Below are 14,376 nucleotides of genomic sequence, written 5' to 3'. Positions count from 1 at the left end.
GGCTGGGGGCTGCCTGCCCGGGAGGTGACCGACAGCGCTCGGCGGGGCTGGGGAACGCGCTCCGGGACTGCACTGGGCACTTACTCTTGTCGGCTTTCTTCTTCTCCTTCTTGCTCTTTGGGTTGCCTTGGTCTCCCCCCTCACCCTTCACCTTCCCCGGCTCCCCTTCTGGCTTCTCCTTGGCCCCTTGGGAGCCGGGAGACTCCTTCTCCTTCTTCTCCTTGATGTCACCACTCGCTTTGTCCCTCTTGGATTTCCCCTTAGAAGTCCTGGGGGCCTTTTCTGGGGAGACCGCACGCTCCCCGCCATCCCCGGCCGCCAGCTGCTTCTTCTTCTTGCTCCTGGGGGCACCGGCGGCTGTCTGGTCTTCGGAGAGCTTCCGCTTGTTGCCCAGGCGGCCCTTCCGGCTGCCCTCCTTGGCCGCACCCATGGCCTTCTTCTTCTCCTGCTCCAGCAGCTCCGCCAACACCTTCGCCACCGACGCCTGCACCTGCGCCTCACTCAGGGGCCAGGGCTCGCTCAGCAGGCGCCGGGTGATGTCGCTCTGCAGCGCCTGCATGGAGGCCTGGGGGCTCCTGGGCCCCTTCCCGGTCTTCTGAGGTGTGACGCTAGCCTCTCTTCTGCCTATGGAGAGAGGACCCGGGGTCACGGATCTGAGAGAATCAGGAAATAGACCACTCGTGGAATGAAAGTCAAGGGGCTCCAGCACAGACCTGACCTCCTCTGGTGCAGTACAGAGGGGGACGGCGGGGCCCCGCTGGGTCTCCGGCTCGCACCTCTCTGCCAGATTCTAACTTAGAGCTCTCTTCTTGTCTCCCCACACTAAAAACTCAAGCTCAGGTTGGGGATGGAAATTAACTCCAGAATGTTCGTCAATGGGCTTGAAATCTACCAACAAATCAAAGAATCTAACCGTCAGGATAGGGATAGTATCTACCAGTCAGGAGTCCAGCGCTGGGAGGCAGGAGACCGGGGTTCTGGGTCTGACAACCAAACTCAGTTTCCCCATTTGTAAAATGAGGGGTTAGATGAACTGTGAGCCCCCTCACCCCAATTCTAAATCACAGACTCGTAATAAAAGCGAAGGCCACGCGGTCAGTCAACTCACGGCCACCTGTGCACAGTGGGCCCAGGCCCTCCGTGGTCAGGGGTCCAGGTGGTGTGGCCTGGGGGTGCTGGGTGCAGTGAACATGCACATGGTGGCTGACTAAGCAGGTTTACTGCCTGCCAGAGTGACTCCTGCTGCAGCCTTTGTTTAGAACTTTCCACGCCTCTGCTCTCCTTTGATAATTGTATGCTGGCTACACGTGTGAAAAACCTTCCACAGCCCCCTCTAAAACGTCTCCCTGTCACACCCGCCTCTCACAAAGAGAAGAACGCTGGGGAAGAAAGTGAGCAATGACTCCTCTGCTGACCCGGCACCAGGCAAGCTGCGCGAAAAGCCCAGGGACTGGGGGGTGTGGGACTCAGCATATGTCCTGACGCCGCCCCAACTTCACAGGTGACTTGGCGGGTCTCAGCCCCATTCGGGGCCTCACAGCACAAGTGCGCCGACACCCTGGGCTCGGGGAGGTGCTGGTGGCTTGGCCCTGCTCCACGTGGGGAGGAGAGGGCTGTTCCCGGCAGTGGGCCCTGCAGCAGCTCTGGCTCCAGAGCCCTAGTGGGCCAGGGGTGGTGGGCAGAGCGGGTTGCAGGACAAACGGAGGCCCAATTCAGTCCTCTGGTGCTTCTTGGCAAGGACAGGAGTCGGCTAGAGAAGGGAGCTGAGGAGGGCACGGGTGCCTCGGCAACCTCTGTCCCTGCAGCCCACTTCTCTGCTTCCTGTCTACCAAACACCTTAGAACACCAAGGCCAGGGAACCCCTAGAGCTGTCCCAGGTGTACCCTCTAAATGTCCCATAGTGCTGGCACAGTCAGCGGTGGCTGATGCCCTAGGCCAGGTGACCTGAGCACTCCAGTCTGCCCTCCAAACACTGCGTGACCATTTTCCACATGTGCCATTTTCTACGTGACATCAATGGATGCATCGACCCCTGCCCTGTCTGGTTAAGGCGTTGAGGTCCAGAGAGGCCAGGGGCTCGTCTGAAGCTTTAGAGAACGTCAGTCCATAGCCTGGGGTCCATCGCCATGTGCTGAAGACTTCTCCAAACGTGGCCCCACCTTCTGTCTGAGCAACCCTGAGTCCCGACGTCCCGCACCATGAGCCTACCTGTTAGGAAGAAAAGTCAACACGGACAGCTAGAGCGCGCCAAGGCCTGCCCTGAAAGTCAAGGTGCACCTCCTCTAAGGCAGGGGTCACCCTACCAGGTGCACCAGCATCCCACAGGGCTGGATAACCCAACCTCCAGGCTGCCCTAGACCACAGCAGCCAGCCCCGTGGGCGCAGGCCCCTGCCCTTTCATGAGCACCTCCAGGCCTGATGCAGGGGTACCAGGCCTCACTTGGGGAGGCCCTGCTGGCAGACAGGACCATGTTGGTGGGACGGCTCCTGAGGGAGGGAGAGAGGCCCCTGCCTCGTCCTTCCACATCCTGCTGTGTCCTTCCTGCAGCCCTCGACTCACCTGTTTTAGGGGACATGGTGCCTGCTGCTTGTTGGGGCTCCACTTCCTGCTTGCCGTCTGGGGCATCTCTGGTGGCCGGAGTAGAGGAAACCGAGGGGTTGGGGTCTGGCTTGGGAGTGGCCTTTGAAGCCTGGGAACTGGCCGGAGTTAGCCCAGGGGTCACATAACCTGAGAGGAGAGACTGAAGAAGCCCAGTGTGAAGAGGCCCACCAGTGTATGGCCTGCTATGAGGACACCAGCACAGGGACCCCAAGGGTTGGGCCAGCCCTACTGGGTGGTGGGCACACCAGCCCTCTGTGAGTACCTCCTGCACTATTTTAATTAATACATAGTTTTAACAGGCACATTTAAAAAGGAAACTTCTTATTACTAATGCAAATGGAAAAGCACTAGCATTGGCTACGTACAGATGATAACCTTAAAAGAAACCCCATCTGTTAAAGAGCGTTTTTATATGGGGATCACCTAAATCAAGGTAAGCCCTGTCTACAGACTCCAAGAGTCCGCTGCTCACGACTTTATGTTGAAAAGGGGCCTCGGGGCAGGAGCCAGCCTGGCTCCACACGGACAGGACCCTGCCCAGGGCCCTTGGGAAAAGGAAGAGCCCAGACCTATGAGCCAGGGAGTGGCCTCGGCCTACAACTGCACAGGTGGGCAAGAGCCTGGCCTGGGGCTCCTGCCCCAAGGCCCCCAAGGTTGCCAGCCCCTTCCCTCGCGGTTACCTGGGAAGGTGCCACCACCTCATCATCGCTGGAGTCTGCTGTGGTCTCTTCCACCACCGTCTCCCTCCTGGAGGGGGCTGGACCTACTGGAGAAGTACAGGTATCCTACTGGGAGTCCCAGGTACCCTGTGCCAGCTAGACAGGCCGGAGCCCTCAGGAGGGCCCCAGGACAGCCTGGTCCCTGTGTATGTGCCTCACCCTCCCGCCCAAGGCTTCATCTGCTCCCTTCCAAGGTCTACTGCTATTCACAGCATTCCAAGTGAGACACCTGAATGCCAAAACCTAATTCCCAAGGGAGGCATGGCCCTGGGATTTTGGGGCCTCAGTTAGGGGAGCTTGATACCAAAAAGTTGGGAGTGGCCAAACAGCCTAGTAGGAAGGCCTCTAACGTCATGTGGACCAACTCTGTTATGGGGTTGTGCAGCTGGGTAAACTGAGACCCTGTGTGGGATGGCTAGGCCAAAGTCGCAGAACAAGTGGAGATACAAAGCAGAGGCCTGAGGCGAGGGCTCCACCAGGTCCCCCAGCCTTTTCTTCCCAGGACCCTCACCTGGCCTGTGGGTCAATGGGGCCACCTGGGGCCCCTCAGCATCTTCTTCACTCCCTGAAGAGCTGCCACTGCTGTCCTTGCTGTCATCTGAGGTCCCAGAGGCCTTGGCCTTGGGGCGTCCCGAGGGAGTGGCTATGGCCCGCTGGGTTGCAGGAACCTCAGGCTTTCTGAGCTTGTTGGCCCCTCTGGCCTGCGCGGGGGTGCTCTGGGGACTCGTCATGGGCAGTGTTCCCCGAGCACTGTCAGTCTAATTTGGTGAGAGGAGAAAGGGTGAAAGGAAAAATTAGGGGAAATAAGATCTGGTGCTTACTGAACACCTCAGTTAAGGGCCGGGCACCGTGTTAGCTGCTTCGCACACAGGCCTCATTTAATCCTCCCACAACTCTCTAAGACGGGCAGCAGAAGCCCGGGAGGTAAGCGTGTGTGCTAAGGCCAGTGCTGGTAAGTGCTGGTGCTGGGACTCAGGCCCCTGCCTGGGCCCTGCCTCTACCCTCTGCGGTCTCTGATGACCGTCCCCTCCAGAGTGGGGCCTGGCCCCCAGCTCCCCAGCTCACCCCACTTGAAGACAGGGTCCTGGCAGCAGGAGGCTGGGCCTCACTGGCTTTCTGGGCAAGGACCTTCAGGGCAGCCTGGGTCAGCGGGAGGTGAGCTGGGTTCCTCTTTGTCACCTGTGGACAGCCAAAGGCAGCCCTGAGACTCCCAAGTTCCCAGGATGCCACCATGCCACAGCCTGGTCAGATCCTGTCTGGCTGGGGTGGAAGGGGACCTGTAGCTGCAAGAGGAACCTGGGGCTGGAGTGGAGGACTGAGGGGCAAAGGGGCAACGCCACCATCTGGGCAGAAAATGGTGCCAGGCTTCAGGTTATGAGCTAATCATAGCGTTCTCAGAGGTCCAAAGACAGCTCCCAGCCCAGGGGAGGGAAGCAGCTCAGGCTCCACCGGAGGCCCCACCACTCAATCTGCGCCTCTAGCCTCGTGGCTGTAACGGCCTCCTTAACGGTCTCCCTGGTGCCACTCCTGCTTCCCACACACGGCAGCGGCCAAGGACAGAGAACGGAACGAAACCTGGGTGTGATCCCTTGCTGAAACCTCCAGGCCCCCCGCGGCCCTCACCAGGCCCTCACCATGCGTTGTCAGGCCTGGCCCCTCCGCCCCAGCTTCTTCCAGCTCTCCAACCCCCAAGTGCTTCCCCAGAGGTCCCTGCACCTGGGTCTCCCTGCTTGGAGGGCTCCCCAGCTCGCCCAGGCCTGGCTGCTTCTCCGGCCTCAGTGCTGCCTCCTCTGGGAGGCCACCCCGGCCCATCCTTTCTAAAGCAGGTCATCCCCCGGTTCCCTAGTTGGTGAGTACTTTAACTTCTGGTCTCCTTGTTTCATGGCTGACCCCCGCCTTGGGAACTCCACGAGGGCAGGGACCCTCCTTGTCTTCTTCCTGTTGTATCCTCAGTGTCCCACATGGACAGATGCTCAGCACCATCTGCTGGCTGAACGGCCACATGGATGCAGGTTGTTGGGTGCCGTGACCACAAGCCAGCCACCCACTCAGCACCCATGCTCCCAGGAAGCTCTTTTTGAGCTGTAGCTCGTGATGAGCCCCTCTGAGTGGAGGTGCCCAAGTCCTGCTGCCGCCTCCCCAGCTCTCCCTCCTCCTGCCTTCTCAGAAAAAACGGGCGGGCACAAGGGGTCAGGGAAACAAACCCTACAGCCCCGAGAGCAATGGACTGGGAGGCAGGAGCCCCGATTCTGACCCTGCCTGATCCTGGTCACATCTGGACCGTCTTGCTGAGGGCGTGGTGCTCAGTTTCATCATTTGAATGATGAGCCATTAACTCTCCCCTGCCCGGTTTTTAAGTTCCAGCAAGGACCAAATAAATAAAAATGCACTGAAATCCGTGAAGCCTGGGAAGAACGCTCATGGTCACTATGACAAATACTGACAATGGCAAACTTTTGTTCAAACCGGGAGAGAAAAAACAAACCAAAGGCCTGACATTGTTGAAAAAGCTGCTGAGGGACTCAGGGAGCAGGGCTGGCTCTGCCCGGGCGCCACGTGCCAGATCACGCAAGGCTAATTCGGATCAGGGCTGCGCCCAGGCCAGGAAAGGCTCTGGCTTCGAGGGGGCGGGTGAAAGCAACTGCGCTGCCACCCAGAAGCCCTGTGGGGAAGTGGGGGCAGACGAGGGAGCCCCGCAGCCCTGCTAGCCCGCACAGCGCCCCCCGGTCCGTCGGGTACCTGAGTGGCTGGCGTCTCCTGTTTCTTGCCTTCAGACACCCGACTGGTGTCCTCACTGCTGCCGGCCCCCACCATGCTGGCTCTGAGGGCTGCCCTGGGGTGGGCCGTGGGCACAGTTGCCACGCTGGTCCTAATGGCTGAGACGGAGCGGGAGGGGCTGCGTCAGGGCACAGGAGCCCGTGGCCTCCCCGGAGGAGCAACACCCAATCTCTCAGCCCATCCTGAGCGGTGCCCAGGGCCTTTGTGGTAGAAGCCCGTTAAATCCCCTCCCGAGCCTTCCAGGCAGGATCTGCCACTGTCTCCACATGACAGGGAGATGACACGACTGCTGTGGCTGTCACCCCAGGCCTCGTCCTCGCCACCTTCAGCCACCCCCCCGCCCCCGCCGCTGGCCAGGCCGCTCCTCCTGAGCAACAGGCAGAGCACTGGAGCCAAACGTGACTCTCCGCGCATGTAAAACAGTCTCTCTTGAGGACGGCCTTGGTCATGTGCAGAGGCTCGATTACACATGTTCACTGCAGCACTGTTCATGATAGCCAAACACCCCAAACAAAACGCTCAGCTTCCTCCAACGTGGTGCTGGCTAAGCAAACTGCAGAATCCCGCCCCGGTGACCACTCTGTAGCCAGCAGGCATCATGCTGTAAATATGTAACGTCACAACACACCAAGTAAAGATTACTGAGCGTATGTACAGTGTGGTCTCACTAAAAACACATGGCGTTATCATAGGTTTTTGCAAAGTTAATAGTCGTAAAATGTTAACAGTAATTATTCTGGACAGTGGGATTCCAAGTGAGGTTTTTTCTTTTGTGCTAACCTGCATTTCTTAATTAGCCTACCAAGATCAGGTATTAATATCTTCATTAAAAAGTGTTCTAGTAATAATAATAGTAATTAACCATTTTCTTGCTATCACTGTTAGAATCACAGATTGTCAAAAGTAAAAGAAGGGCTTCCCTGGTGGCGCAGTGGTTGAGAGTCCGCCTGCCGATGCAGGGGGCACGGGTTCGTGCCCCGGTCCAGGAAGATCCCACATGCCGCGGAGCGGCTGGGCCCATGAGCCATGGCCGCTAAGCCTGTGTGTCTGGAGTCTGTGCTCCGCAACGGGAGAGGCCACAATAGTGAGAGGCCCGCGTACCGCAAAAAAAAAAAAAAAAATCAAAGAAATCCCAGATCTGGTCCTGTCTCCAGGAATCCTTCCCTACATGTCTCTGTTTAGGGATTACCTAACCCCTCCCCTTTACATGCCACCAGGAACGGAAGGCTCACTACCTCACAGCCCTCTCCATGTTCAGTCAGTCAGTTGTTACAAAGCTCTTCCTTATACTACAAACCTGGTCCCTGCAGCTTCTAGCCTCTGGTCTGGGATCTACCCTTTGGAGCCAGCACAGAGAAGCCCCAGCAGCTACTTCTCCTGAGCCAGCCCAGTGGGGGTGTGTGTGCATGTGTGTGTGCACGCGGGTGTGTGTGCGTGTGTCTGGCAGTTGCAGTAGGGGAGTCAGCCCTGCACAGTGGGCCTGTGCTCACCAGGAGTCAAGCACTGCGTAGCGGGGATCACGTCCTCATCCTCACTCTCAGAGGAGCTCCTGGGTGTGCTCTCTGAGGCCTGGGCCTTCCTCGGGGTGCTTGTAGCCTGGGTTTGGGCGGGGGTAGCAGCTGGGCCAGCTGGACTACGATTAGGGTCGACAAAAATCAGAGGGGTTTTAATCACCTTGAAAAACAAAAACAAAACACACCCCCCCAGTGATTAAAGGCTTGGCCAGGGGAAGAGGAAGGGGAAGGTGGGTAGGGGAGGGTTTTATAAGGCAAGGGGTCCAGAGAGCTTGGGGTGGCTGGGCACAGTCAGAGGTCATTCTAGCTGCCCAGGGCACTCCCAGCTCACTCCCAGTCCACACACCCACTAAGACCCCGCACAGCACCTCACAGCTCACAGGAGCCCATCTGACCCTCACACAAACCCCTGAGGTCAGCAGCGTTAGCTCCACCATACAGATGGGAAAACCACAAGTCCAGAGAGGGGAGGAGAGCTGCCTAAGGTCACACGGCCCAACGGAAGCAGAGTCAGGGCCAGAACGTGCAATTCAGCTTCCCTCCTCTGGCTGACTTCAGAGACACCTGCCGCATGGGGCGCTCCAAGCAGCGCCCCCCTCAGTTGCCTGGTTGTTATACATGATTCACCCGGGGAGTTGTTCACAATCTAGTTGACCCATGCCCAAGAGTCTGATGCCACCTCCTGAGGGTGTGGCCAGGATGCAGCAACCCAACTACATCAGCCCAGTATCTTCAACAAATAAAGTACACAGGGAAAATCAACAGAGTAAGACCGAAGGGACCCAGTACAGTGTGTGGCTCTTACATGGACTCCTATCTGACCATGCCAGATATAGAAAACGTCATTCATGAGACAACTGGGGAAATGGGGACACTAACTAGGTGGGTCAACTTTTTAGAGATTGTGCTTAAAAAAAAAAAAAAGGGATTCAGTGGTGTTGGGGAAGTGAGTTGAAGGTTTGGATGAAACAAGCTTGGTCACAAGTTCAGAACTACCAAAGCTGGGGATGGCACTTGGGAGCTCTGTACACTGTTCTATCTGTGGGTATGCTTTGCATTTTCCAGTGAGACACTGAAACAAAGAGAAAGAAAGCAGGACCACCTGGTATTCTACAGATGCCTGGGAACCACAGCTCCAGTGAATATGCTCACTGCACAGGAGGGCATCTGGGGAGCCTACTTTCCAGTCCCCAAAGGTCAGGGCCGGTCTGGGTTCTGGCCCCAGCCCCACCCCCACGGGGAGAGGAGGGCAGCAGGCGGGAGCTGCTCACGGCCACGGTCTGAGACCCAGGTCTCTGCCCACCTCCTGAGCCTGACTCCACCTCCTCCCAGGGTGCTGCTGGAGAGGTAAAGTAAAAAGGAAAGCAGAAAGGGGCCCGCCCAAGGGGGGAAGCTCTGCTGGGCTTGGGCCCTTCCTACCCCTGCCAAACGGCCTCCCCCATGGCTGCTCGGATCTGCCACTTCCAGAGCCTTCCTTCCCACGTGATGAAAGAGAGAAGATGGAAAGTGGGAGAAGGCTTACAGTTGAGGGAGGGGGGATCTATATATATGTGAGAAGACAGAGGAACAGATTGTCGGGGATGAAGAGAGGCAGCAAGCCCACTGAGGCAAACAATAGTGTCTGGGATGTTAAAAGCAGCTCCGCAGCAGAAGCCTCCTCCCTGTTCCACCTGCCCACGCCCTGCACCCCTCCCTCCCCCGGGCTGGGGGCTGGGCAGGGGGCCTGGCTTTGGGGGCCGGGGCACGAGGGGGACCCTGGCTGAGCCCTGGACTGGGGAGGGTTCAGAAGGAGGGCTGTGCTGCCCAGGGGTATGTGGGATGCACTTCTGATCCCACCTCTGCCACGACCTCACCTTGTAGCCCAGCCCCTGAGCTTCGTGGGCCTCACTGTCCCACCTGCTGAAAGGGCTATTAGTAACCCCAGCCTGGGCTCACTCACCGGAGGGCCTCTGGTCTGCCCAGTACACACAGGGGTGACAAGGGCTTTCTTTCTGGGGTACGTCAGAAAAGACGCACTGGAAATGGAAGCAGCCCGAACATCTGGCTGGACACCCCGTGTAGGTGCTGCGCAGTGAGGGCCCAGAGGGAATGCAGGCGCTCCTTTTCTACTACAGGGTCTGACGCCTGTAGGACCAAACCCGGGGGCCTTCTAGAAGTCACAGCTGAGCGCATCACAAGAGTGCCCTCATTCCAGTCTGGGGCAGAGCAGGGGTCGGGTGGATTAGCCCAGGCTGCTGACTCCAAGGGACATGGCCATGAAGGTACCCGAGCTCTGGACGGTAGCACTTCTCCAAAGCCTCTCCCACAGCTGCCTGGGACTGGTTAGCAGATCCTGGGCCCACTCCACCCCAGGGAGATGAGAAATCCCACTTGCAGGGATGTGGTCTGGAGCCTCCACGGTTCACCAGCCCCCAGGGAATCTCACCCCAGGGGTTGAGAAGGCTGAAGCTCAGCGAGAACAAGTGGCCCTACCCAGGGTGACCAGCAAACTGGTGTCAGAGACAGGGCTGGAAGCTAGTCCTCCAGGCACCAGACAGGAACTCCTTCCAGGACCAACCATGCTAAGCCTCTGATTTAACACCCTCATTTAGTTTCTTACAGGTCTCTTCTTTCTTTCTGACTCAACCTAAAACTCTGAAGGCAGGGCCTAGTCTTCTTAATTTGGTACTTACCCCAGATCCCAGCACAGACCCTGGCCTGGGGTTAATGCCAGCACAACAGGGCTGAGCCACGGACCACCCCCCAAGGTGCCCCTCAGAGCAAGGGGGCAGGCCCCATCCCCTGCATGGGGGGAGGCTGAGGCACAGTGAGGGGGCCTGGGAATGGACCACATCCCCTCTCTGCCTCCCAGCCTGGGGCTCTGCCCACCACCCTGGGATCAATCCCTTTCCCGCACGGACGGGCTAATAATAAAAACAGTGAAACTCGTCAACAGAGAAGTGCCTGATAAACGCATAATAACGATAATAATAATAATTAGTGAGCTTGGGATTAAGGAGATAAAAATGCCCCAGTAAGGAGGAGGCTGCAGCTTCCCCAGGCCGTGCCATCTTCCCTGAATCCTCCCGGGGAATGCACAAAGTGCTGACTTTTTTCTTTCCTCTTTTTTAATAGGGACTCCAGAATACTGAGGACTAACGTACCAATTAAATGGTTCAGTTTAAGCATGATGTTCTTATTAATTGTGTTAGTCCACCCCCGCAGAGAAGGGCGAAGCGCCCCCCCCCCCCCCAGCTGTTTCGATCCTACTCAGAGAAGGAGGCAGCCCCCAAAAGGCTCCAGAGAGCCAGAGGGCAGTGTCCAAGCCCTGCTTCCTTCCTGCCACGGAGAGGGGAGTGTCGGGGTAGTGCCAGAGAGCGGACAGCCTGGGTTCAAACACCAGGTCTGTCCCCTTGTTACAGCCCTGTGACACCAGGGCAGTTCACCCAACTTCTCTAGGCCTCATTCCTTCCTCCTCAAAATGGGAATAAAAGAAGCACCTAGGGCTTCCCTGGTGGCACAGTGGTTGAGAGCCCACCTGCCGATGCAGGGGACACGGGTTCGTGCCCCGGTCCGGGAAGATCCCACATGCCGTGGAGCGGCTGGGCCCGTGAGCCATGGCCGCTGAGCCTGCGCGTCCAGAGCCTGTGCTCCACAACAGGAGAGGCCACAACAGTGAGAGGCCCGCGTACTGCAAAAACAAAAAAACCCCAAAAAACCAACAAGAAGCACCTATCCTCATAGGTCTGTTGTGGGGATTAAACAGAATAATGAAAGTATGGGGCCTAGCACAGTCCTTGGCACTCAGAAAGTGACCAATGGTAGATGGAGTTGCTCATGGTTATTTTTCTAATCTAGGCTATTAAGGAGAGAAAGGCAGTGAGCACCCCAGCACTGGGGGTGTGCAAATGGCATCTGACTCTACCGATGGACTGATTAGCACGTGGTACATCTAAGGGGAGCTGGTTGTTTTTTCAGCTGCACCGCGTGGCATGCGGAATTTCCCCGACCAGGGATGGAACCTGTGCCCCTTGCACTGGAAGCGCAGTCTTAATCACTGGACTGCCAGGCAAGTCCTTAAGGGGAGCTGGTTAAGGAGACCCACTGGTCTGGGGGTTGCGGGCTCCAGCATCTCCGAAGGGCCTGGCAGAAGCTTTTAGGAACTTGGGGCTAAAGGAGGACAAAGGGCAGTGCCAGCTGCACGTGAGGCCTGGGGTTCACACAGAAGCTCAGACACTTGCCAGGTGAAAGTGGGCCTCTGGAGTTGGGCAGACAAGGTGGGCTTGGTGCCGCCCTCAGGGGTAGAGTCAGGGGAGGACGGCCGGCAGCGTGTGAGGATGGGCCGCAGGTGTGTGAGTGCGGTCTGGGACCAGGCCTGTGGGATTCTGACAGGACCTGCAGAGAAGGCTCCCAGTTCCCAACAGGAAGCAGGGGTATCAGCGTCTGCCCCTTCCTTGGCTCCTTATGGGTCACAGGAGTCTGGGGAAATCACTTCAAGTTGTTGGGCCTTGACTCCTGATGCACCACCACGTGCCCTCCTGCCTTCACAGGCCCTCCCTGTCGGGCGGCACGCTGTGTACCTGTGCCAGCATGCAGAGCGGGGAAGCAGGACTGCCACCCTGCCTGTTCACAGCTGAAACAGCCGGGCCTCAGCATGGTTAAGGCAAGCCCGGGCCTTGGAGCTGGTGGGCGGGGCCGCCGGCTCTGACCCTACACCGTCTGGCCCTGCTGCCTTGGCTCTGCTGCCTGCCTCCCAGGGTTATTGTGAGGATGAACGTGTTAAAACAGAGGAAAGAGCTCAGGAAACTGGGAAGTGCTATTTAAGTGGGACAGATCTGCCCCCATGCCCGGGCCCACCTACCCAGCTCTGAGCCCGAGGGTCCTCAGAGACAATGCCTGGCCTACCTGTCTTGCTGGCAGCTCATCACTGCTGATTGAGGACCCCTCTGCCTTCTTGTCCGGGGGCGCTGGGGCCAGGGTCTTGCTTCTGGCAGTTTTGGAGTTACCCTCCTTCTGACGGGACAAGCATATGGTGGGTGAGGGGGCATTTGTTAGCCAACGGGAAGCACAACTGAGAGGCCGGGGTGGGGAAACCACGGCCAGAGAGCAACAACCCTCAGTCTCCGGGGGAGATAGCATGACCCCCCTATATACACACGGGGGGCACAGCTGCTGGCCCGGCATGCCTCCCAGCTACTGGGAACACAGGTCTCCACTCTGTCTATCCTTCCTCCGGAGCTGACTCTGAACGTGAAAGGGATGTGTGAGTCAGACACAACTAAAACCTGAGGGCTGGCGTGCTGTTGGCCGGGCATCTGAATGAGAGGTGATAGTGGCCCGGGACGAAGTGGCAGGGGTGGGGCCAGGGGCCCCAGCACAGCTCACACCTGGCTGTCACAGCCCCAGCTACAAGCAGGAGTTGGCTGAGGGTGGTCCGAGCAGCTGTGATCCCCTCCTGCCCCCCTCCTCCCGGGCCAGGCGTAGACGAGGGGGGCGGGCTGGCTGGGAAGAGCCGTCAGGAGCCAGAGGATGACTCGGAGAGCAGTGATTAATCAGCAAGGCACTGCTGGTGACCAGCTCAGGGGAGCCCAGGCAGGTGCAGAGGGCAGCTCTGGGCCTCCCTACTGGTGCGAAGGCCCCTCTTTCACCACTCAGAAAAGCAGGACCCATGCTGCCTGAGCCTCCAATTTCTTAAGAAAAGCTGGAAGATCCTGATTTGTGTATTTCCCAATTTTTAAAATGAATCAGCTACAATGCACACTGCAACAGCCACACCCCCATGGCTTCCTTGCTCACAGAACCCTGACTCTGTTCTGGGGGTCCCCACCACAGGCTTTGGAGAGGGTGGCTCCTTCTCCTAGCCAGTCACAGGAACTGCAGGCCTCTCATCAGTGAGTGACATTTTTGGGGGGTGGCAGGGGGCGGGCAGAGCACATGCTTTAGATCTGGTCAAGGAGACAAGGGGAGGGGAAGTCAACTGGGGGATTTCCTAGCTCTTTAGGAGATGCTGCAGCCCTGCTGTGACAATGAGGCACACGAGGCATAGAGACGGAAGAAATCTGAGTCACTGATGATGCCGAGCTGAAGGAACCACCTTTACAGACACCTTATTCTGAAACATTGTGCACTGAGATAACCAATCCCCTTAGCATCTAAGCGCTTGTGAAGTAGCTCTGTTTTCTCCTGCAGATTAGGATGTCCCGACTGATACAACAACCTGTTTATAACTTTACAGGGACTTCCCTGGTGGTGCAGTGGTTGGGAATCTGCCTGTCAATGCAGGGGACACGGGTTCGAGCCCTCGTCCAAGAGGATCCGACATGCCGTGGAGCAGCTAGGCCTGTGCACCACAACTACAGAGGCTGTGCTCTGGAGCCCACGAGCCACAACTGCTGAGGCCCGCGCACCTAGAGCCCGTGCTCCGCGATGGGAGAGGCCACCACAATAAGGAGCCCGCACACCGCGGCGAGGAGTGGCCCCCGCTCACTGCAACTAGAGAGAGCCCAAGCATAGCAACGAAGACCCAATGCAGCCCCCCCCCCAAAAAAAAAAAAAATTAAAAAACAAACAAAAGAAACTTTACAAAAAGCACCACAGTCCAAAACGTGGCTGGGACCCTTGTGTCTTAGTCTGGCATTTAGGTCCCCATAAATGTTACTGGTAACAAGCAACTAGAAGTGACTATTGCCTACAGGACAGCTGGCCTTTGCTGAACCCACCTGACTTTACATCCCCCCTCCCTTTCCACACTCCCCTCCCCAACCTGGAGGGTCTCTCTCTACTT

At 57.7% G+C, this 14,376-nt stretch overlaps 1 protein-coding gene across 17 annotated transcripts in view; it reads right to left on the bottom strand.

Moving 5' to 3' along the window:
• TCOF1 (treacle ribosome biogenesis factor 1) overlaps positions 1 to 14,376 on the bottom strand; it is a 39,285-nt gene that overhangs the window by 2,717 nt on the left and 22,192 nt on the right. For 4 of the 17 annotated variants that reach the window (XM_033853439.2, XM_033853440.2, XM_073802694.1 and 1 more), the window contains 8 exons: positions 12,498 to 12,605; positions 7,590 to 7,773; positions 6,061 to 6,197; positions 4,387 to 4,500; positions 3,833 to 4,079; positions 3,283 to 3,368; positions 2,561 to 2,741; positions 85 to 624 (listed from right to left, as the gene is read on the bottom strand). In XM_033853439.2, the coding sequence (XP_033709330.1) occupies positions 85 to 624; positions 2,561 to 2,741; positions 3,283 to 3,368; positions 3,833 to 4,079; positions 4,387 to 4,500; positions 6,061 to 6,197; positions 7,590 to 7,773; positions 12,498 to 12,605 (1,597 nt within the window). The other 13 variants (XM_033853441.2, XM_073802692.1, XM_033853449.2 and 10 more) reach the window with 13 other exon arrangements.

Source organism: Tursiops truncatus, chromosome 3 (assembly GCF_011762595.2).
Source record: "Tursiops truncatus isolate mTurTru1 chromosome 3, mTurTru1.mat.Y, whole genome shotgun sequence".
NCBI lineage: Eukaryota > Metazoa > Chordata > Mammalia > Artiodactyla > Delphinidae > Tursiops > Tursiops truncatus.
This window is presented reverse-complemented; position numbering and strand designations above follow the sequence as displayed.